Source organism: Anopheles merus, chromosome 3L (assembly GCF_017562075.2).
Source record: "Anopheles merus strain MAF chromosome 3L, AmerM5.1, whole genome shotgun sequence".
Lineage (NCBI taxonomy): Eukaryota > Metazoa > Arthropoda > Insecta > Diptera > Culicidae > Anopheles > Anopheles merus.
The window spans coordinates 23807260-23826459 of NC_054085.1; the positions used below are offsets into that span (position 1 = coordinate 23807260).

At 45.3% G+C, this 19200-nt stretch overlaps 4 protein-coding genes across 8 annotated transcripts in view; 2 read left to right on the forward strand and 2 right to left on the reverse strand.

The window, feature by feature from the left end:
- Positions 1–18245, forward strand: part of LOC121600534 (conserved oligomeric Golgi complex subunit 8) — a 97392-nt gene extending 79147 nt beyond the window's left edge. Inside the window, exon 4 of the mRNA XM_041929204.1 lies at positions 18187–18245. The gene's annotated coding sequence lies outside the window, so the exon portion shown is untranslated. The remainder of the gene's footprint in view (positions 1–18186) is intronic.
- On the forward strand, positions 759–1654 carry LOC121600538 (protein KHNYN-like). The gene has a single exon (XM_041929212.1). It carries the CDS (start codon positions 919–921, stop codon positions 1597–1599), a length of 681 nt encoding a protein of 226 aa, XP_041785146.1. The 5' UTR covers positions 759–918; the 3' UTR covers positions 1600–1654.
- LOC121600537 (sorting nexin-17) lies at positions 1659–10982 on the reverse strand. Of its 3 annotated transcripts, none has more exons than XM_041929210.1 (7): positions 10858–10982; positions 9808–10151; positions 3871–4063; positions 3087–3805; positions 2742–3005; positions 2557–2664; positions 1659–2478 (listed from the first exon to the last, which is right to left on the reverse strand). In XM_041929210.1, the coding sequence occupies exons 2-7, from the start codon at positions 9868–9870 to the stop codon at positions 2308–2310; spliced, it is 1518 nt and encodes a 505-aa protein (XP_041785144.1). In that variant the 5' UTR covers positions 9871–10151; positions 10858–10982; the 3' UTR covers positions 1659–2307. The 3 variants fall into 3 exon arrangements, with proteins under 3 accessions (XP_041785144.1, XP_041785143.1, XP_041785142.1); XM_041929209.1 differs by having other exon boundaries at positions 9808–10745; XM_041929208.1 differs by having other exon boundaries at positions 9808–10982.
- LOC121600535 (major facilitator superfamily domain-containing protein 12-like) lies at positions 12199–17452 on the reverse strand. Of its 3 annotated transcripts, none has more exons than XM_041929207.1 (7): positions 17335–17452; positions 16298–16804; positions 13906–14345; positions 13505–13827; positions 13120–13424; positions 12575–13045; positions 12199–12493 (listed from the first exon to the last, which is right to left on the reverse strand). In XM_041929207.1, the coding sequence occupies exons 3-7, from the start codon at positions 14333–14335 to the stop codon at positions 12352–12354; spliced, it is 1671 nt and encodes a 556-aa protein (XP_041785141.1). In that variant the 5' UTR covers positions 14336–14345; positions 16298–16804; positions 17335–17452; the 3' UTR covers positions 12199–12351. The 3 variants fall into 3 exon arrangements, with proteins under 3 accessions (XP_041785141.1, XP_041785140.1, XP_041785139.1); XM_041929206.1 differs by having other exon boundaries at positions 17088–17452; XM_041929205.1 differs by having other exon boundaries at positions 16958–17452.
- Positions 18246–19200: the final 955 nt, after the last annotated feature.

Genomic DNA, 19200 nt, shown 5'->3' on the forward strand with positions numbered 1-19200 from the left:
TCTCTCTTCTCTTAGTCTCTCTCTCTCTTTCTGATGTGTTCTGTCTGGATGATTCGCACTCCGGTCGGAAAGCATGCAGGGGGTTTGAAGCATTTTTTTCTAACACTTTCCATTTTTTAGTAGAGTTCAAAAGGAAATTTAAAAGTTTATTTAATATTATCTTATTTGTTCAGCTTCTTTGTATGTTTGTTTTCATTTATTTTTATCAATTTTGGAATTTGTTTATGGTTATATTTAAAAATACCAAATTACTCACACACGTTCATGCTCTTTTTAATTCTTATTATCAATTTTTATATTTATTTTCCATTGTTTTCCTACCTTCCGGCAAACCCCTGTTCTAAGATGCTGCACATACAGAATTATGCTGAGAGACGCGTGCTCGTTCCCACTCACACACACACATACTTGCTCCCTACTCTGGTCATCTCGAAGAGAGCTGAGCTGTGCTCTCCATTTTATTTTTGTCTCTTTTACAGGGGAAAAAGTTATGTTTCATGCTCATTGAGGGGTTTTTGGCGTTTTGCTCTCTCTTTGTTTACATATTTCTATGCCGGTGACGCCGTGAATTTGTTTGACGCTTTCCATTTGCCGGTGTGGTTGTGTTGGTGTTGCGCGTCTAACGTCACTGGCAGCACTGGCCAAAACCCCTACAGTCGGTAGCGCAAAAATGAAGCAAATCAAAAGCAAAAATGAAAAAATGAAGACGAAAATATTTTCCGATTGGAAAAATTACATTTCATTAGTCACGTAAAGAATTCATCTAAGTAGCCATGTGATACGCTCTGGGTTTAGTTTCGGTGAATCCGTCCTATCCTGTAGGACGTTCTTTCGTTTTAAAACTTTATTCCATTTTTTTTTTATTTACAACTAAATTCAAATAGTTTTGAAGGCTGTCCAATAATCTGTCACAAAACCATGGCTATCAACGCCCGTAAAGCTTCTGGCCGCGATGGTCCAAACCCGTTCGTTACCCGCAAAATTAGCCGAAACCAAAGAAACGCTACCAAGCGGCCGGCACCGAAGGCACGACCGAGCAGGAGTCACCGTTCCACTTCGCTCAGGACGTATCCGAAGCAGCGTTCACGCCGCTCCGTCCCGTCCAGCCCCTTCCGTCATACGCGCGCAGCCATAACGGATCTGGACATCCCGCTAGACAGTCGGCGGCCGGTCTTGATCGATGGCGAGAATGTCGCTTACAACGACATCTCGAGCGAATACGTTGCCAACCGAATCTACCAAGCGTACCAGTGGTTCGCCGCGAACGGTTACCGGGCGTTGGTACTTTGCCCAGACTATCTGCTGGCGAAGCTATCCGGGCAGACACCGCACATGCCGATCGAGCTCGTTACGGACATTCCGGATGATAGAGGAAACCACGCGACGAACGTTGCATTCGAGCTGACGCTGCTGCAACGCGCTGCGGACGAACAGGCGGCGATCGTGTCGGAACGTTCGTTTGCTAGCAGCTACCACAGCCATATTGACGTTGTGCAGAACCGCGTGGTCGGTTTCACCTTCTTCCGGGAGTCGATCTTTATCCCGGTCGATCCGTACGGTCGCGCAGGTCCCTGGTTGCGAGAAATTCTACGCAAATGAAATTCTTCTTTCAAACTCGCGCACACAAATGAAATATAAAAGCTCAACCAAATTACATCTATGAAGCATCGTCAATCTCGATCAGCTTTCGTTTCGCTGTTTATTTCGGCACCATGCGTCCGTGTGTGCCTTTTTTATGCGCAATTGTTGCGCCGCCCCTACGACACATGATTACACAGAATACAAAATACGCTCGTGTTAGGAGATTTACTAGGTCCACCCTGTGTGCATGTAACCCTTTCTGCTATCACGTCCCTGTAGATATAACTAACATACAATGATAGGCAGCGCGAGAATGGTGCGAACCTTTTCGTTTCACACCTAATAATTGCTAATCAAAACCCTTTTCTAAACGATTTGGAAAAAGAGACATGATCCAACTTTTTACACGTTAACACCATTGGTGAATGTAATTTAGTGGTCGCCGGTATTGCTTCGCAATTTGAAAACACAATGTAAGCGAAACCATGCCGGAAAAAAGTGGTCCAGCAAAATGGAAGGATAGATTATCTAATCACCACCATCTACATATATCTTAAACCGTATTACGAGCACGAGTAACGAAAAAAAAACCGGAGGAACCGAAAGGAGGAGGCGCTTAAGCTCTCACGCAGCACGCAGCAGCGCGCACACAACACCGCTTGTGTCTCGGTAAAGAGTAAATTCGATATCAAAATGTCACTGTGCTTCTGGGTGGCGAGCCGGCTTCTAGAGATCGTCGTCGCCGATCCACTCGAACGCTTCGTTCTGCACCGAGTCCTTGCCGTTCTTGAAGCGCACCGTCGTGTTGAACTCCTTCAGCTTGCGCCGGATAAAGGAAGACCCGTTGTTAGTGGAGTGTTGTTGCGTCGATGTTCCGTTGTTGCTACTACTATCATTCTGCAAGGAAGGGCAGGAAGTGGGGGAAAGGATTTAATACGATGCTTTTGTGATTATTAGGAAATATGGGATGCTTACATTTACTAGATTGCAGAGAGTGTCGGTTGAACTAGAGTCGGTAATGCAATGGTTCGATCCATCCCGCCGAATGTAGGAGAGTGGTGCATACTCCACATGCTGTGGATTCTGAAAACAAAAGGGAGAAAAACTGCGTTAGTAACTGCTGACGCTCGTTTCCCGGTCTATAGCCACTGCTGCCGCACCTGCAGGTGTGCGGGATCGGACCCATTCTTCTGGTTGAGCAGCTCGTCGACGATCGACTGAAGGCACACGGACATAAGCATCGACTGTTCGCTGTAGATGGTGATCCACTTGAGCTGGTTCTTCGCCATCAAGTACTCGAACGACAGCTCCAGGCTGATCGTGGACGATGATGATGATTGTTGTTGCTGGTGCGACGACGCATGCGATGATGATTGTTGCTGTCGACCGTACCCACCACCGGTGGAGGATTGATTGTCCTCATTCTTTGCGAAAAGTAAAGATCAAAAAACCGGGCATTTAATTTCCATCCCTTTGTTACACCCGGTCTACGCCTCTCCACTTACAATATGAATGGGGGTGACACGCCAGCACCGGATGCGCGTGACTTTGAATTTGGTTTCCTGCATCTCCTTGCCGACGTACGTGAGCAGGTTGAGCTCCTTGTTGCCGAGCACAACGGTCGCGACCGTGTTCGGCTCGGGATAGTCGACGCAGGCGCGCGGAAACTGCAGACACCCGTACAGCGGCAGCTTCCGCACCACGTCCAGATACTCGCTCTTGCTGCCCCGGGCCTGCATGTTCGTCAGCTGCTCGCTCTGGTCGCGCGTCGTCACGATCCAGCCCCGCTCGACGTCGCTCATCGCCTGCAGGTAGAGCAGATTGAGCGCGATCCGGTCACGCATCAGCTCGAGATCGTAGCATGCGTCCCAGTAGCCGGTGCGCAGCACCAGCTTGCAGTCGTCCCACCGCTTCGCCGAGATGTACGGCGCCTCAAACTCCATCAGGCGCTTCACGATCGTCAGCGCACCGCTTGCCTCCTTGCGCATCAGGTAGAGCGCAAAGTAGCAGGCCCGATCCTTGGGCAGATCGATCAGGGCGCACGCCTTCTCCAGCACCTTCCCGGTGCAGTCGGTGGTGTAGACGCTGGCCGATATTCGGTACCCGTTCATGAGGTAAACGTCCAGCGTTACCTCGCTGCACTCGGTGAACGAGGACTCCTGCTGGGCGTTCAGCAGAAATGCGCGCAACAGCTCCGACCGGCATAGTACCGGATCTTGTCCCACTGGAAGAGGAAGCGACAATGGTACGGTAGGTGGCTTGGGGAAGTAATTTACCGGCGCGTCTTACCTAGCTGTATGTAGCGCTCTAGGCTGAGCCGCCTCTGCTCGATTTGGTTCGGTGTGAGGGAGAGCAGTTTCTTTGGAGGAAAGCTGGGCAGTGCGATCGACGGGAGGGACCGTTTCAGCTGCTCGTGCAGGCTGTGTAGCTGCTTGTAGCGAAGGCAACAGTGAAAACTGCCATTTATGTGAATGTTGAAGCCCTGTTTTGGGTAAGGAGGAATGAACAATATCATATATTAATAAGGACATAAAGATAAGTCTGTTAGAAAATGTATATTCCAGGGTATTCGAATTGGAAATGTAGAGGATTTCAAACGCATTATTTTAATTTGCATAACTGAAGAGGAATCTTATTGGTCTAAATGAAATTACTGTCATAGGTTCCTATTCGTCTAATCCAGGGGTCCCCGAACTACGGCACGCGATTCCCATGCGGCCCTCGAGAGCTTATAATGCGGCCCACGAAGGCTTTAGAAATGTGAAAATAAATACAGGCGGTCCCCGAGATACACGGTTAATGGGGACCGAAAACGGCCGCAAAAAAACCGCGTATCTCGAATTTCCGCGTAAGTCGAATCTCGTGATTTCCAGCCAAAATATCACTAATTTTCGTGCAATTTTGCAAGTAGGCGGTTGTTTAAGCCACCAAATTAATTATTTGATATGTTTCTACTGAATTGAACAGTTTTAAACGATTTGAAATGGTATTTCACATTCGATCAATACGGAAATTATTTGGTATTTCACAATGGATGTGTCAAATCAGTACAATTTGCTCAAATAACTGTCAAATTTGGAAAACCGCGTATCTCCGAATCCGCGTATAAGAGGTACCGTGTATCTCGGGGACCGCCTGTATTATATTATTTTGAATTTTTGTGGAATAAAATTGTATTTTTTATATTATTAGATAAAAATCAAGCATTAGTAATACGAAGCTGTACAAGTCTCGTTAGTATTTTGTTTTACAAACGGGATTTAAACGTTCACCCATCAGTTAAAGGTAACGTCAAATGGCCCTCATTATAGTTTGTTTTCGAAGCAATGCGGCCCGCGAGCTGAAAAGTTTGGAGACCTCTGGTCTAATCGATTGATGTTTCAATATTGGTAAACAAGGAATTTTCTGATATTCCATCGGATGCAGCCTGGTCTGAGTGACGGGGCGTATATTTATCACCCAAAGAACAATAAAACAAATCTCAGAAATGCTTATTCCAAAAAAAAAACCAGATCCATGCCAACACTTAAACCCGACCGTTTAGTGTAGAGTAGTGATTCTAGAGATTCTAGCTTAGTCAAGAGTTGGCAAAAATCCGGAGTCGACTCCGATCGAACTCCGACAATTTCGTAACTGACTTTTAACAATTTCGTGATGAGCTGAGTCGTCCGGAGCCTGCTCGAGCCACCCGCCGTCGAAGTCATCCGGAATCGGATTCGTCCAGAGTTGGATTCATCCGGAGTCGGAGTCGCCCAGAGACAGCCGGCGCAAGGATGCTGCCGCAAAGCATTACTGCTGTCGCTAAGCACTATGCTTAGAAACAAAGGTCTCCGGTGGGCTCCGACTAAGACTCCGGACGACTCTGGACGACTCCGATTTTGGGAAGAACAAGTGGTTCCAGTTTTGCCGGAATCGGAATCGGACTTACAACTATCGGATTCGGATCGGAGCCAAGGGTGCGATCCAGCGAGCACATCACTAGTATATAGTTAGTTCCCAATCAGCGAATAGGATTAATCGATTCCAATTTCGTACCACATTGATCGCATTTCGCTACCAACGACCATATACATACGTTGGGACGTTGGGTGCAACAATGTTGCTGAATGCATGACTAGAACGTACTTTACACCTCATACCTACCCCCGGGCGTAGTAATTATCAACTTGCTTGTATTTAAATTATTTACTTCCCATTCCCTTGTCGTGCAGGGTTTACTGCACATACACACAAAAAAAACGATGCCTCTCAACACGATTACTCATCAGTTTTGTTTTTGCGGTTTCGATTCGCTCACGTCCACACACCGCCGAACGATGAGTCGAGTGCTACGGGTGCTTAAAACCACCCCGCCGTTTAACTATTAGCGTGGTCGCGAAGGACAAGTGGATTTTGCTTCATTTCTGCTGTGTGTGTGTGTGTCTGTTTGAGTTGCGACCGTAGTCTTCTTCTCTAGGCGATCATGCTCTCTTATCGCCGAGTGGTTTGACCGGCAGTTCAAATGTTTATACCATTCATGTGCTTGAAGAAGCGCAAGAAGTTCAGGAAAAAGTGGAAGTAAAATGGTTAGCTAATCCGGGTGCATCATCCGGGTCCAGCACAGAAAGGAACGGAGTCGATACGGTGTACTGGAACTTCTGATAAAATTAATCAGAACATTCGGAGAAATTTACATCAACAGTTCACAGATGCAATCGATCAATCGACCACAAATGATCAATGTATTTTCCCTACCGTTATTGGATATTGGACGGCACGGAGCTTCTTGCCAGTATGCTGAGAAGGTTTTGTTCCCTACTTCCCATCCATCCCACACTTCACTCGATGTTCCACCACAACCAAAATCGATCCCTGGCTTCATTAAACATTCCATTCGCTTCGTTTTGCGTGCGTACGGGCAGTAAGACAGGCGAAGAAGGGCGAGGGCGCGCACGTTGTTTATACTGTTTATTTAGTGCGTTGGAAATGTGCGCAGTCGAAAATAGATGTGTGTGCGGCCCAGTCCAGCCCCTTCCAAAAAATAAAAAAAAATATATATATGGCACGGGTCACAGCATAATTCCTTACCCGAACCTTGCATCATATCGAGCAAACACCGTTCGGACCGTTGGACCATCGGGTTGGTTTTTGATCAGGAAATGATGGAGGCAGTAACACTATTAAAGGGAGAAAACGGGGGTTCAAAAGAAAAGGATTTCTGTTAGCACAAACAAGGCCCTTTTCTATTCGGGTAAGTTTGCCTTTTTATGTGAAAAATTACAACAACAAAAATGGAATTTTGTTTTACAAATTAATTCGATACTAGTGATACGACCCAGTTAACCGAAAATTGATTTTTCTAATTTGTCTTTTATAATTTACAATTGCAAAAGTTTATTGTTTATTTGGAAAGACTTTCACGAAACTTTGGGATTAGTGTATTAATTATCTCCAATTTTGGCATTTGTTTTCTATTAGGCGATAAAACGATTAAAGCGATCGTATTAGCTCATACATCATTTTTCGAATTATTTGCACCAATCAGTTGTTCCTAGGGACTATCTGAATGGGAATTGAACCATTACGACCTTACGATCTTGTGCCGTTCCATACAATGGACCACTTAACCGCCTCTATATAATATGAACTGAATACATCAACTCGGTCAGTGGTACAAGTACACATTCCTACTTAACAAGACGCCTGGAATCTAACCTAATCGAAAGAAGGAAAACGGAATGTACATCTATTTCTCCTACGATCAACAGGGTTCTTGTTAGTGGATTCACTTCCTCTCGATAGAGCTAACGTAACGAATGCTGCACTTATTAATTGTAGCCCCATTTCTTGTTATATTTTTAAGGTACTGCCAAGGTTCTTAGTTATTAGCTCTGCTTTTGGTAATCATGGATGGAGATTTGTATGGAGATTGGCCGGGAATGATGTTATGGTTTGACTCCCTGGCTGTCAAATGAAGATTTGTCAAAGAACACGGGACGGACCGATCTGTAGTCAGGGGCATATTAAGCAGTGCGCAAACTAAGCGACGCCACATGGGGCTCCGATTGAAGGAACCTCCCCTCACGCTCACAAGTAAATTTGCTTCGCAGTCTTTCGCTGGTTTAGAGTTACTCACATAAATTCACCCTCGACACTAGAGAAAGCCCTGCATTCGTGTAATTGCTTTGGCTATGACTCGTGTTAATCCGCCACTGCCTGTAGTAATTTATGAACCTTAGGTACTACCTAAAATCGCCCAAGAAACCTCTTTACAGTTTTATATGCATCCCTTAAAAATAATCTGATTTAAAGCAACATAACATGAAGTTAACGAAGAAACTTGCCGCAATTAAGCATGTAAAGTCCCAACAACTAGGCCTATATGGTGTCTCTTGTCCTTCATATTGTATTATTGCGATAGTTTTCTTTGAATGGGGCCTTTCACGATACTGCCCAGCTTTTTATATCGAGTTTGACAGTTGGCAGCTGAAATCATGTAAACGCTCCTTACAAAACCACACACAAAACTAGACTGCGATTTTCAGCCTAGATTATTTCAGCCACAAAGCTAGAATTAGATTCGAGTACCTGCTCGAAAAAATGGCAAAACAAGATCATGAGAAATGATGCTGTCGCAAAGTATTACTGCTGTCGCTAAGCACTATTCTTAGAAACAAAGGTCTCCGGTGGACTCCGACTCTGGACGACTCTGGCTGACTCCGATTTTTGGTAGAACAAGTGGTTCCAATTTTGCCGGATTCGGATCGGAGCCTGCGATTTTCTGTCTAGATTATTCTAGCCTCAAAGCTAGAATTAGATTCGAGTAACTGCTCGAAAAAATCGCAAAACAAGATCGTGTTTTCATTTATCCCAAGGTACATAAAAGGGATCAGGTGGTGGAATCTAGAATCAAAGTGCATGTAGACCAGGTGATCTCATAGCCTGTTGTTATAACCTAATTTGAACGTCACTTTTTGACAGGACGGTGAAAACTTTTGCTCAAACAGGCTTTCTGGCAGCTTGGCGAGTACACAAAACACTCCAAAAATTACCATTCAAAGCAGAAGCGATAAAAATCAGCCTTCTAAATGAATACATGTTGGGATAAGCCCACCTGTATACTATACCCACTTTGATAGCTGCTCGAAAACTGCTATAAAATGCAAACAGCTGACAGTCTGTAATTTCAGCCTACGATCCTAAAAAGGAAAGGGTCCCAATAATACGTTTAGTTGTAGCCAAACAGACAGACTTCATCACCAGTGGAGCGTCGTGGACAGCTGTTGCACTCATTATTAAATTGCCATACTTCAGTGGGAGGATACAGTTGCCTTATCGGCAATTCAATTTAACGCACGATAACACCCTTGATCTGGGATGGGGGGGGCTCGCTTGCGTTCCAATAATCGCAATAACATTTGCAACATTCCATATCACCCCCCAGATTCCACGGTCCAACACTCTCCCACCAATGCATGGAATTCCCGTTGTGCCCCAATTCTAACGCGTCTCTGTGTCCACATATAGCTCGCATTGGCACGAACCAGTGACCATCACGCACAGACATAATTATCGTGCAAGATCTTGCCGCTGCTGCACCATATTTTATCTCAACAACTTGGCGTAGAACCGCACTGGAACTGCGAGATCACACGTCCAGCCAAAGCACTGAGATGGAGAGTTGAGGAGACTGGGTGGTGTTCAACGCGCACGACCACAGCTACGGCCGTGTTGATGACCGATACGGCTGCGACGATGACCCCGGAAAGCAGAAACTTTCCAGCAGTAAATAGCAAATTGAAGAACGAAAGCGACCGCTGCAGCGGCGGGGATGGCCCCGTTTTCACCCTGCCACTCACTCACACGCCTCATCGGGTTTCGTGCCGACGGAGTTTCTCTCAAGTGCAGCAAAACGCAAATCCAAGCAAGCGGCAAGAAAGCTAAAAAAAACCCCTTCCCTCCTTTCCCCAACATCACAAAACTGGAGATCATCTTCAACGCACACTCGGTCCACCAAGCAAGCAATCAGAGCAGCGCAAGCGTGCGCGCTAGGGAGCTGCGATGATGTCCATGGTGCCGGCCGCCTTCACCACGGGCGAATAGATCCAATCAATTTGTCGAAGCGGGTTGCGGAGTGTTGAAACGGGGAAATTTAATTGGATAAACCTCTCGATAGGCCGAGGGAGGAAGCAGTGTTACCTCGCAACTGCCACCACTTGAGCGTGCGTCTCCATGGTGAACCCTTACCGTGTACGATGATCCGCTCCCATCGGAACCGAACTCTTGCGTGCTGGGTATGGAAAAGTGCATCCTTCCGGGAGAGGGGGCGGGTTGGTGTTTGCCGGGGATGGCCGCTCCTTTGTGATTCGGTGTACTACGGCGATGATAAATGTCGTCTCGGCGAGCGTGCGATTCTGGCCTCTCTTTCGGGTGGGGTCGCGTGCAACGGAGCAGCACAAGGGGTCAACATTCGCTTGCCAGCACTAACAGCACAAACCAACCAACCGCCCCACCGGTCCGGGCGAACCTTAGAAGCTTATTAGCGTTTAGGCACCACTACTCCCGGGCATACCAAGGGTATCGTCTTCGCGCTGGACAGGGTTAAAGGGACGGGTGTTCATTACGTGCACGGTTTTAAGCTCTTTCTTCTTTTCCGACCCCAAAACACGGTGTGTGCTGTGTGTGTGAGTGTGTATGTGCTTTGGTGTCGGATTGTTTCGGCAGCCGACGGGTGTAATGGAGGGTGTACCGGTTGCTATCTCTGTCTACACCAAAATGGAACTGAAGCACTGTGTCGTGCAACTGCTTTACATGTTTTTCTACGCCTCTCGCACCGTCTGTTTCACACAGTCCCTGGACTCAACCTCGCTACGCCGTGGAATGGATGGCTACGGAGCAGTTCCGTGGGTTTCGCCACAAACCACCATCCTACGCACTGAACTGGCGGTGTCACAAAACCGGGCTGCGACTCGTCCAAGGACTACTCTCTGCCTTTGCATACACACATACACATACACACACGCTCGCAATTGCACTTTGTGAGGGAACGATTGGCTTTAATTGAAAAAATATCCGCACAGATTAATCTATTCACAGCCAGACACACTCGCGGGGAGGCAAGGCTTTCTGGGGTGTCTTGTCACCACACACTTTACCACTTGCTCCAAAGCCAGTGGTGTAGCTGCCTGTAAAAATAGGGTAGAGCTGTTTGAGCCTAGCTTGCGAAACCGTTCAAGCCTCGTCCTCGCTTTGCCGGACCGTTTTACGTACTACAAAGCTTGTACAATTGCTCTGTACCTTTCTATACACACACACGCACACACGCACTGCAGTAGCGGAAACCGACGACAGACAGACGGACGGACCGACGGCGATGAGAAAGTGTTCAGAATTATCAACACAACCCACCACCGATTGGAGTAAAAAAAGAATAATCAACAACAACAACAAAAAAAACATTGCCAGTGTTGCCAGTGACGTTTATCAACCGGGGTGACAGCATGCTTTGACAGCTGCACTGTGGTCGGGTGGTCATGTACACAGAGATTTTTGTTTTAAATTTTAAATTGGCGGTTGTTAATGTGGAGAAACAAACATTTACAGGGTTTTTCAAGTCAGATTCTTTCAAAGGAAATATCATGATGAAAATATTACTATTAGTGCGGATGAAAACATGACCGCGTACAAAATGTTATTCCACATCGATCTGACGTTTCATTTTCATCATCATATCTTTTAATTTCTTCAACATGATATTCAACACTTCAACGGGCTGCTGCCGTCGTCTTTTCGTTGGAGGTTGAAGCCCCCATTGATCACAATGTTGAAGGATCACATTGCCCGTTGACCGTTAAAGTGTTGAAACCCATGCTGAAAAAATTAATAAAATAAAATACAGGGTTTCCAACTCACTTTTAACATTTTTTTTCACCGCGTGCAAAATGTTCACCGCTTGCAACCGTCTCAAGCTGGATTGAGATTGACAGTTATTTGTGATGTTTTGACAATCATGTGTACAAACTGGAGTTTTATTATAAAGCAATTGTACCATTTGGCAGCTGTTGAAAAAGATCTTGAAGGCGGTGAATAATGTTGTATGTTGTTCTTTATACAAAGAATTAAGAATACAATGCGTGTTTTAAACATAAAGAAAAATTAGCTTAGATAATATAGAAATCCAAAACTTAGTCGAAACGCGTGAATTTAATAAAAAAAGTCTTTTTCGGATTTCATGATCTTGAAAATAATTTATTCCTTCTGCACGAAATGACACATAAAAGTGTAAAAATATGCATTGCTCAGTTTATATATTTTAACCTAGGTTGAGGAATTTAATAAATTCGATGTACGTTTTCTGAGTACTGAGATCGTTTTCTGAGTGTCCCTTTCAAAAAAGAGGAAACACGAACGACTGCAATCATGGTTTTTGTACTACGATGGAATGCAAAACATTAACACATGCTGAAAATTCCGTAACAAATTCATCACAATATTTCATTTCAAAGAATGTTAACTATATTTCGGTAGCAAAATCGATAAAGTTTCCGTATTCATAAAAGAGGCAACATGTGTTCGGCATCAGTCCAATGACTGCTCAGATTCAACTGTGCCAAATCGCCAAATTTCTCTCAAATTTAATTGATCTTTCCCCCTTTTATTTCCGTAAACGGGTTGGATAAAATTTATTTACTTCATACTAACACAAACAAAAGATGTAAAATAAAAAACAATTCTATAGAATAAACGTAACTGAGCCTAGGAATAATTCTGGAATGGACGCTACATCGAACACTACCGATTCCTTCGCCGAGTAGAGGCGGTAGTGCATAAAAGGGTTGCCAACGTGAGACATCCTAAAATAGCCGCCAGCCCACAGCCGTACGACAGCACGCCGCGGTAATACTCGGGACATTCGGAACGATCGCGACATTTTCTGTAGAAAAGAGAGGAAGAGCACAGCTTGACTATTGAATACTGCCTGACATTAGGAATAGATCCAATATTAGATACTTACACCGACTCAATGATGACCACCACCACACCGGTGATCAACTTATCTGCAAACGTAACTGCGGAATAGATGAAACCGCCCTGATCCGCATGCTTCCCGATCATGTCGGCCGTTATGCACAGGCTGCTAATCATCGTGATGGAACTTCCCGCCCCAAACAGGGAAGCGATCAGAAACAGGGACACCGTGCTGAACGCTCCCGACCCGGGCGACAGGGCAATCCAAAGGCACACGCTGGTGCTGATGATGGACCCGACAAAGTACACCAAACTGTTGCCCACGAAGCGATTGGTGTACTTCAGCAGCAGGGATGCGACGAACGAGGCCAGAAATGATACAAGCGGAACCGTGGCGAGATGCTCCACATTGGCGTTGTTTTCCGTCGGCGTTACGTCCGGCTGGTAGGCCCGCTCGTCCAGCCAGAGCGGCATGTACACGAGCGAAGTCGTCATGAAAAGTCTCGAAAAGACGTACCTTAAAGATTGGAGTTCCAAAAACAAGGTGTTAAAAACATTGCTTGAGAGATCGCTCACGATGGATTTACTTACAGCAAAGCATTCTGATACAGCAGTGGTGATTTGAAGAAGTTTTTCTTTGGCTTTCGCTGCACGATCGTATCGAGAGGGCTGGACGCTCCTGCCAGCTGAGCACCGGCACCGTTCGGTTGCCGTTGGTCCGGTCCGCCCAGCAACGATTCACGCTCAACGTCCGTATCTGCTCGCGGCCCAGGCGTTCGGATAATGTTGTGCTGGAGGGCCGTGTTTCGCCGATGCTCGTACCCGCTGAAGGTGAGCGAAAAGTTGAACAGAACCGACATGGAAACGCCAACCAGTGTCAGTATGAGCGATATGTCCTGTAAGCGATAGCAAAAAAAAAAAACGGCATGTTAGAAAAGCTTTCCAGAGTTTTGGGGACTGAATCTGCTGGACTTACCCGAAACCGGTAAGCATCGCCCGGTCCGATCTGGTTGTCGGTGCTGGTGCGACTTCGCAACACTGCCCAGGTGACGATGTACACCACCACGTTCGACACGATCGACACCGAGTACCGGATGGCGGTCAGATCGGAACGGTCTTTCTGCGTGCGGGACAGCTCCGGTATCATGGCAAGGTGCGTCACCTGCACGATGGGCCACCCGAACTGGAAGGCAAGTATGACGATCACAAAGTACAGAATTTCCCACCAATGGGGTGCCACCGAACACCACGGGCAGAGGGAGAATATCATCGGAAAGGTTAAAAATACTATAAAGGTTCCTAAAAATAGAGCAAAAAAACGGCGTTTTTAAAACAGGAATCTCATTGTAAAACAAAATGACCCGCCGAACTGCTTACCCGCGATATGCCACTGTCTCTTCGTGCCGTACCGATCGGTAAGCAGACCCACGATCGGTGTGGCGATCGCATCGCCCACCTGTCCGAGCATCACCATGGCGCCGGCCTCGGCGGCCGGCATACCCAGGGCGCCCTGCATGAACAGGAGCGTGTAGCTGAACCAAATGCCCGCACACAGATCGTTGTACACGTGGCCCAATCCGTAGCCGATCTTTTCGCACATCTTCAGCGTGGAGCGCTTTTCCAGCTGGACACGCTCCATGTCGACGGTGGTGTTGGGGAAGGTCGGGTTCGCCTCGGGGTCCACAGAATGGGGCTCGGCACCGTTTACGGCCGGTACGATCGTTCGTGTGTCGGTCGTGGCACCGTAGCGTTGAACCGTTGTTGTGCTGCCATTCGCTAGCGGTGCCTTACTGCCGGTGTTGACCATGGTGTGGCGGCTGAAATTGTGACATTAATGGGCATATCGATTAGTCAGACCCGCTGCTCGTTTGCAAAGTGTTTTATTATTCGAAGGCGTTAGTTTTGGGCATTTTTGGAGATTAATTAGTGGGGCGGAGTGATAATGAAAATTGTAACAGGTTTAAAGTGTTATTACTACTCTGTATCCCTATTTCTCTCTGTCTCTCGTGCTAAGCAGCAAACATGTTTTATTTGGATTTTATTCTCTTAGTGTTTTTAACTTCATTACTTCTTTCTTTACTATTTAATTCCTTATACTTTTGGCTTCCATTACTAAATACAGCACTAGCTTAAATATAGTAGTTTTACATTACGATAGGTATATTACAGTACATACTAGAAGTATATTGTGGGTAATACTCGGGTAAACATTTAAAATGCCATATTTTATTGCTGAACCTTCATAACATTCCATGAAAGCTACTTCTATGTAGTGGTTGTTTTGCATCATTTTTATAATAATTATAACCTGGTCAAGAAATATACAAACGAATGCAGTAATCCTCTTATGGCAAATTATTTCAAAGTAATTTTAAATTTCTAAAATACAACAAAGAAACAAATCTTTCGTTACCGATGATATGATTCACCACTGATGAAAACGCATCCCTCCCTTCCTGTTCAGCTAAGCAGAATAACAATGTTTCATCACTTTCCTCTTACGTTCAAACAATCAAATGCACGTTAGTGGTGACAAAAAGTGCAAATATGTGCGAGCGATCGTTCCACCCAAAACGTGACAAAGCAGAATAGTCAACACCCGTTCGCACAAGAACACGAGCACCAAGAATACACAAAAAATAGCACATTTAATGGTCTACTTAGTGCCTTTGTTCATTTATTTGGCCAAATTGCAATTCGAGCGAAACTGCGCAGCCAATTTGTTTTTATGGTAGTTTCTTTTGGAAATTTAAAAAATTAAGTAAAAACAAAATACAGCTTTCATCCTTTTTTGCTTTACATGGGGATGAGTGTGTGTGTGTGCAAGTAATCAATTTGATAACGGCGCGTGCCGGCTTTTCAACACGGTGGCGAAAAAGGAAAATTAAAAATCCATTAAACATGTTAGCAAGGATTTTTTTTTGTATTCCCAATAACACTTATAGCGACCTATACATTCTAGAACTAAATTTTCGCGAAGAACGTCATCAGCTTATCGTTGTTTGTTAAGTTTCTCTTTTCTTTTGTATTTTTGGCGAGGCTTTATAAATCGTAAAACATTTTACTGAGCAAAAGAGATTAATTGGCAACGTGTGCTGTCGCGGTGGTTGAATGTTCTTCTGCATCTGTGAAACAAAACAAGAAAAACCATAACCAGTTTTCAGTGGTATCATTTCGCAATTTCTTGAAATTCGAATGACTCCATGCGAGATAAAGATATACATGAAAACTATTTGCCTCTAAACCACTAATACTGTCTAAAAACTTGGCCTTTTTTAGTTATTTAAGTCATAGTTTTAAAAAAACTAAAAAAATAAAACATGCGTATAAAAAAAGATAAATAATTATCTTGGAAACTTCACCGTCTTATTTTAAACAACAATATTTAGATTAATAAATAAGGAAACTTCTTCTTTAACATTTACCCTTATTATACGTAGACAGATGGAAATTTACATGTGAAATGCGCCAATCTTTCAAATAAAAACAAATTGCACGACAAAGTGATAAAAACAACAGATAAAACGCAAATAAAGTAAGGAAGACAATGTACCTCAAGTAACACAAAACAATAAGAAACGGAACAAAAAATCGTTAAAAGTTGAGTGCACTTATGTCTTCGCATTTCAATGTTACATTGTTGTAAGTCGTGATTTTTAAACATTTTTAAAAATTGCATTCCCACTTTTTTGTATTTTCATTTTTCTACGAAGTTTGTGCAACAGCAAGTCTTCGTTTTCCGATATGCTTCCCTTAAATTCTTACTTACTTTGTTTATTCAATTGCTTGCTGAACTTCCGATGTCTTCCCGTTCATAGTGCGGTTTCTTCCGCGTGAAAACGATTACTGCTCACACGATCCAAACAAACCATCACGATAAACAGCTGACTAAACACACACACACACACACACACACACATACCCCACCGGCCAAGTTCATAAGTATCCAAGCACGCCGCACACTATACACTCGCAACCCCCTTCCGCAAACAGGGTTGGTAACAACAAAGAGAGCGAACACACGCTCGCCTGCTGCACGTATCTTACAGAGGCGCACTACAGATGAATTTCGCTTACAAAGCTCTCTGGTGTAAGCGCTCCACCACACAACAACACGCACACTTGCACACACAAAACACAAAAGGGGGTGGAAAGCTGTCAACGAGCATCCGCCACGGTGACGTTGATCCAGAACGGGCACAGATTTATCCACTTTGATTGCACATTATTTCGACGCAAACAATTTTAGCTACTTTTTTTGTTACACTCTGCTGTGCTGTAATGACACAAAAATGTGGTCTAACTATGGAGCATGAACACTGAACCTGAGGGGCTTACGAAACAATCCATTTGGAGGCTGCTGTATCTAAGCAAAGGGGGAATGTATTGCCACTACACTACAAAGTGCCACATTTCTGCAAAACTGTACTTTCTGGGCAGGAAGCTGGTAGAGACATCTTCTAGAAGCTGCTGCTGATATGCGTCTCGTAGACCAGCTCTATCAAAAATCTCCACAGCGTAGGAACTGTTTATCAACACTGATATATCCGTGTCACTACCTCAGCTGCTGCTGCTGCTGCTGCTGTTGCCCCAACAAAGGTGCTCAATCGCAGTAGCCCTTGCTTGGGAGCATAGATGGGGCAACCACGTTCACCACTACATCGATACCGGCAACAACGCAATTCTCTTTCGGTGCTCTCTCTCTCTCTCTTCTCTCTTGTTGGATATCTTTGTGCGCCAAAAATTCACATTGCTTATTGATTATTGCTCAATATTACACACTAAATTTGCTGGGTTTTCCCCCACCTTCTGGTCGGTGTTTTTCTCACTGTAAACTGGTTTAACGCTCTGCACGCGTCACGCGGTCGGGCTCCATCCGAACGCGGCACCGGTCTGAAAGTGACTGAACGATGACACACCGTAACGCCGACTGCGGCCCGGTTGCAGCTGAAAGGCTTCGCTCGTGCCTGTGGCACCTCCTCTACTATTACTACTACTGCGGGACCTCGTACCCTCGTACATCGACCCCGTCACAAAGCGAGGAGGCAGGCTTATGTAGGGCTTTAAGCGGAAGGCTCGCTGACCGGCAAGCAACGCCACCGCGGCGCGTGTTAACTCATGCATGGCCTAGGACAACGTTCCATTTGTCGGGATTCTGGGAGGATTTTTTCATGACGCTGAGTTCTTTGAAGGTTTTTTTGAGGTTAGGATTTACTTTAGCACTGCGGCGAGTGCAGCGTGCTAACAACATCAAAGGGGGGGAAACTCAACTGGTCGGAGTAAGAAGGTGGCCACTAGAAATGTGTGTAGTATTTGAAGAGAATTCTTATCACACGGCATGGGCCTTTTTGCAGCAAACTGTCGGAACGTATCTCGCTCGACAGTGTCATCGATGTGGAACGTGAGGGTGTTTTTTTATTTTTTGGTTTGTTTGCTGCACCGACATAGAACCAGTTCCGGTCATTTAGAGGGATTCTTGTGGATGAATGTTCCGATGAACTGTTCGGATAGCAACCGTCGACAGTTGTTAGTGTAGCCACGTGTTTATAGAGGGTCGTTATAGGCTTGAATGATATTATCAAGCGTGAATTAAAAGATCATTTGGAAACTTCCTGCAACTATTAAGCTAACAAATATTGTTTTTTGTACTATTTGCAGGTGTCAAGGTACAAGACCGCACGTTGCTCTAGATTCCAATGTCTGTAAAGCACAGAACCGTTCTACCGAAGGCAAACACGTGGAAGACGTTGTAACCGATACCGGGGCACGTAGCTCGAAACTAATGACATTTATGTCGGCCAGGTCTCAGGTATGCGTCTCCATAAAGGCTGGAAAAAGAAGCCACAGTAGTGCTTCGCTCGCGTTCGCTCATAATTGAGGATACTACTAACATTATCTGCTAACTAATTCCGTGTGAAAAGACACCGTAGACGCCCGCGTAGATGGAACATGAACCGAAGACGCAATGCTTCAGGTGCATTGGAAGTGCAGTGGTGAAGGTGGTGTTTTGGAAAGGTTAAAGTCTTTCTCCATAATTCATGGTGGTATTCTTGGTTCTTTAGGGGGGAAAATACGATTATAAAGTTATTGTTAAAGTTACTGTTTTTATAACTACATCAAAGTCTTGAATGAATCTCCACCTGTCTGAAACACGTCCGGATTGATTGTTTTAGCCTCGGACCAGTTTTTGCATCTTACCCACCCAAGGGCGACACTTTGGCATTGCCGTTATGCAATGCGCTGCGATGTTGCGGTAATATACACCTTGAATGAAAAAGGAACCCGTCCCCAATCGGGCACACCGGAAGAGGGTAGAGGCGGTGGTAGCAGACGATCGTCGTCGTCGGCCAAACCCGGTTTTCCAACAGCACGTGTTGGTGAAACTTTCGTTTTCCTCCGTGCAAACCACACCAACCTGCTGCTGTTGCTGCTGAGGAAGAAATGCACTCTCGTGTTGGAGGAAGAGCAATGGCATTTGGTGCGATGGTGCAACAGCGAAGACCCGCAAGTGACTTGAGGCCTCAGAAGTCTGTTGTACTTTGCCGCCGTGCAACTGACGGTAAAGCGCCTACAATGTAGGTGGATTGAAGCGTTGCACATGCTTTTTCCCTCCCTAGAGAACTATAAAACCGTGACTCGTCTTGCGTCTTGCACGATTCGATTCTACCCATT

Bases quoted from the DNA above. Each gene is read 5' to 3' on its own strand.
- LOC121600538 (XM_041929212.1), top strand. From the start codon at position 919: ATGGCTATCAACGCCCGTAAAGCTTCTGGCCGCGATGGTCCAAACCCG.
- LOC121600537 (XM_041929210.1), bottom strand. From the start codon at position 9,870: ATGCACTTTTCCATACCCAGCACGCAAGAGTTCGGTTCCGATGGGAGC. The intron at 4,064-9,807 runs GTAAGGGTTCAC...TACCCAAAACAG, and splicing joins GGAGCGGATCATCGTACACG to GGCTTCAACATTCACATAAA. The intron at 2,665-2,741 runs GTGCGGCAGCAG...TTTTGTTTTCAG, and splicing joins CCGATCCCGCACACCTGCAG to AATCCACAGCATGTGGAGTA.
- LOC121600535 (XM_041929207.1), bottom strand. From the start codon at position 14,335: ATGGTCAACACCGGCAGTAAGGCACCGCTAGCGAATGGCAGCACAACA. The intron at 13,828-13,905 runs GTAAGCAGTTCG...CTCTATTTTTAG, and splicing joins GAGACAGTGGCATATCGCGG to GAACCTTTATAGTATTTTTA. The intron at 13,046-13,119 runs GTAAGTAAATCC...CCAATCTTTAAG, and splicing joins CTGTATCAGAATGCTTTGCT to GTACGTCTTTTCGAGACTTT.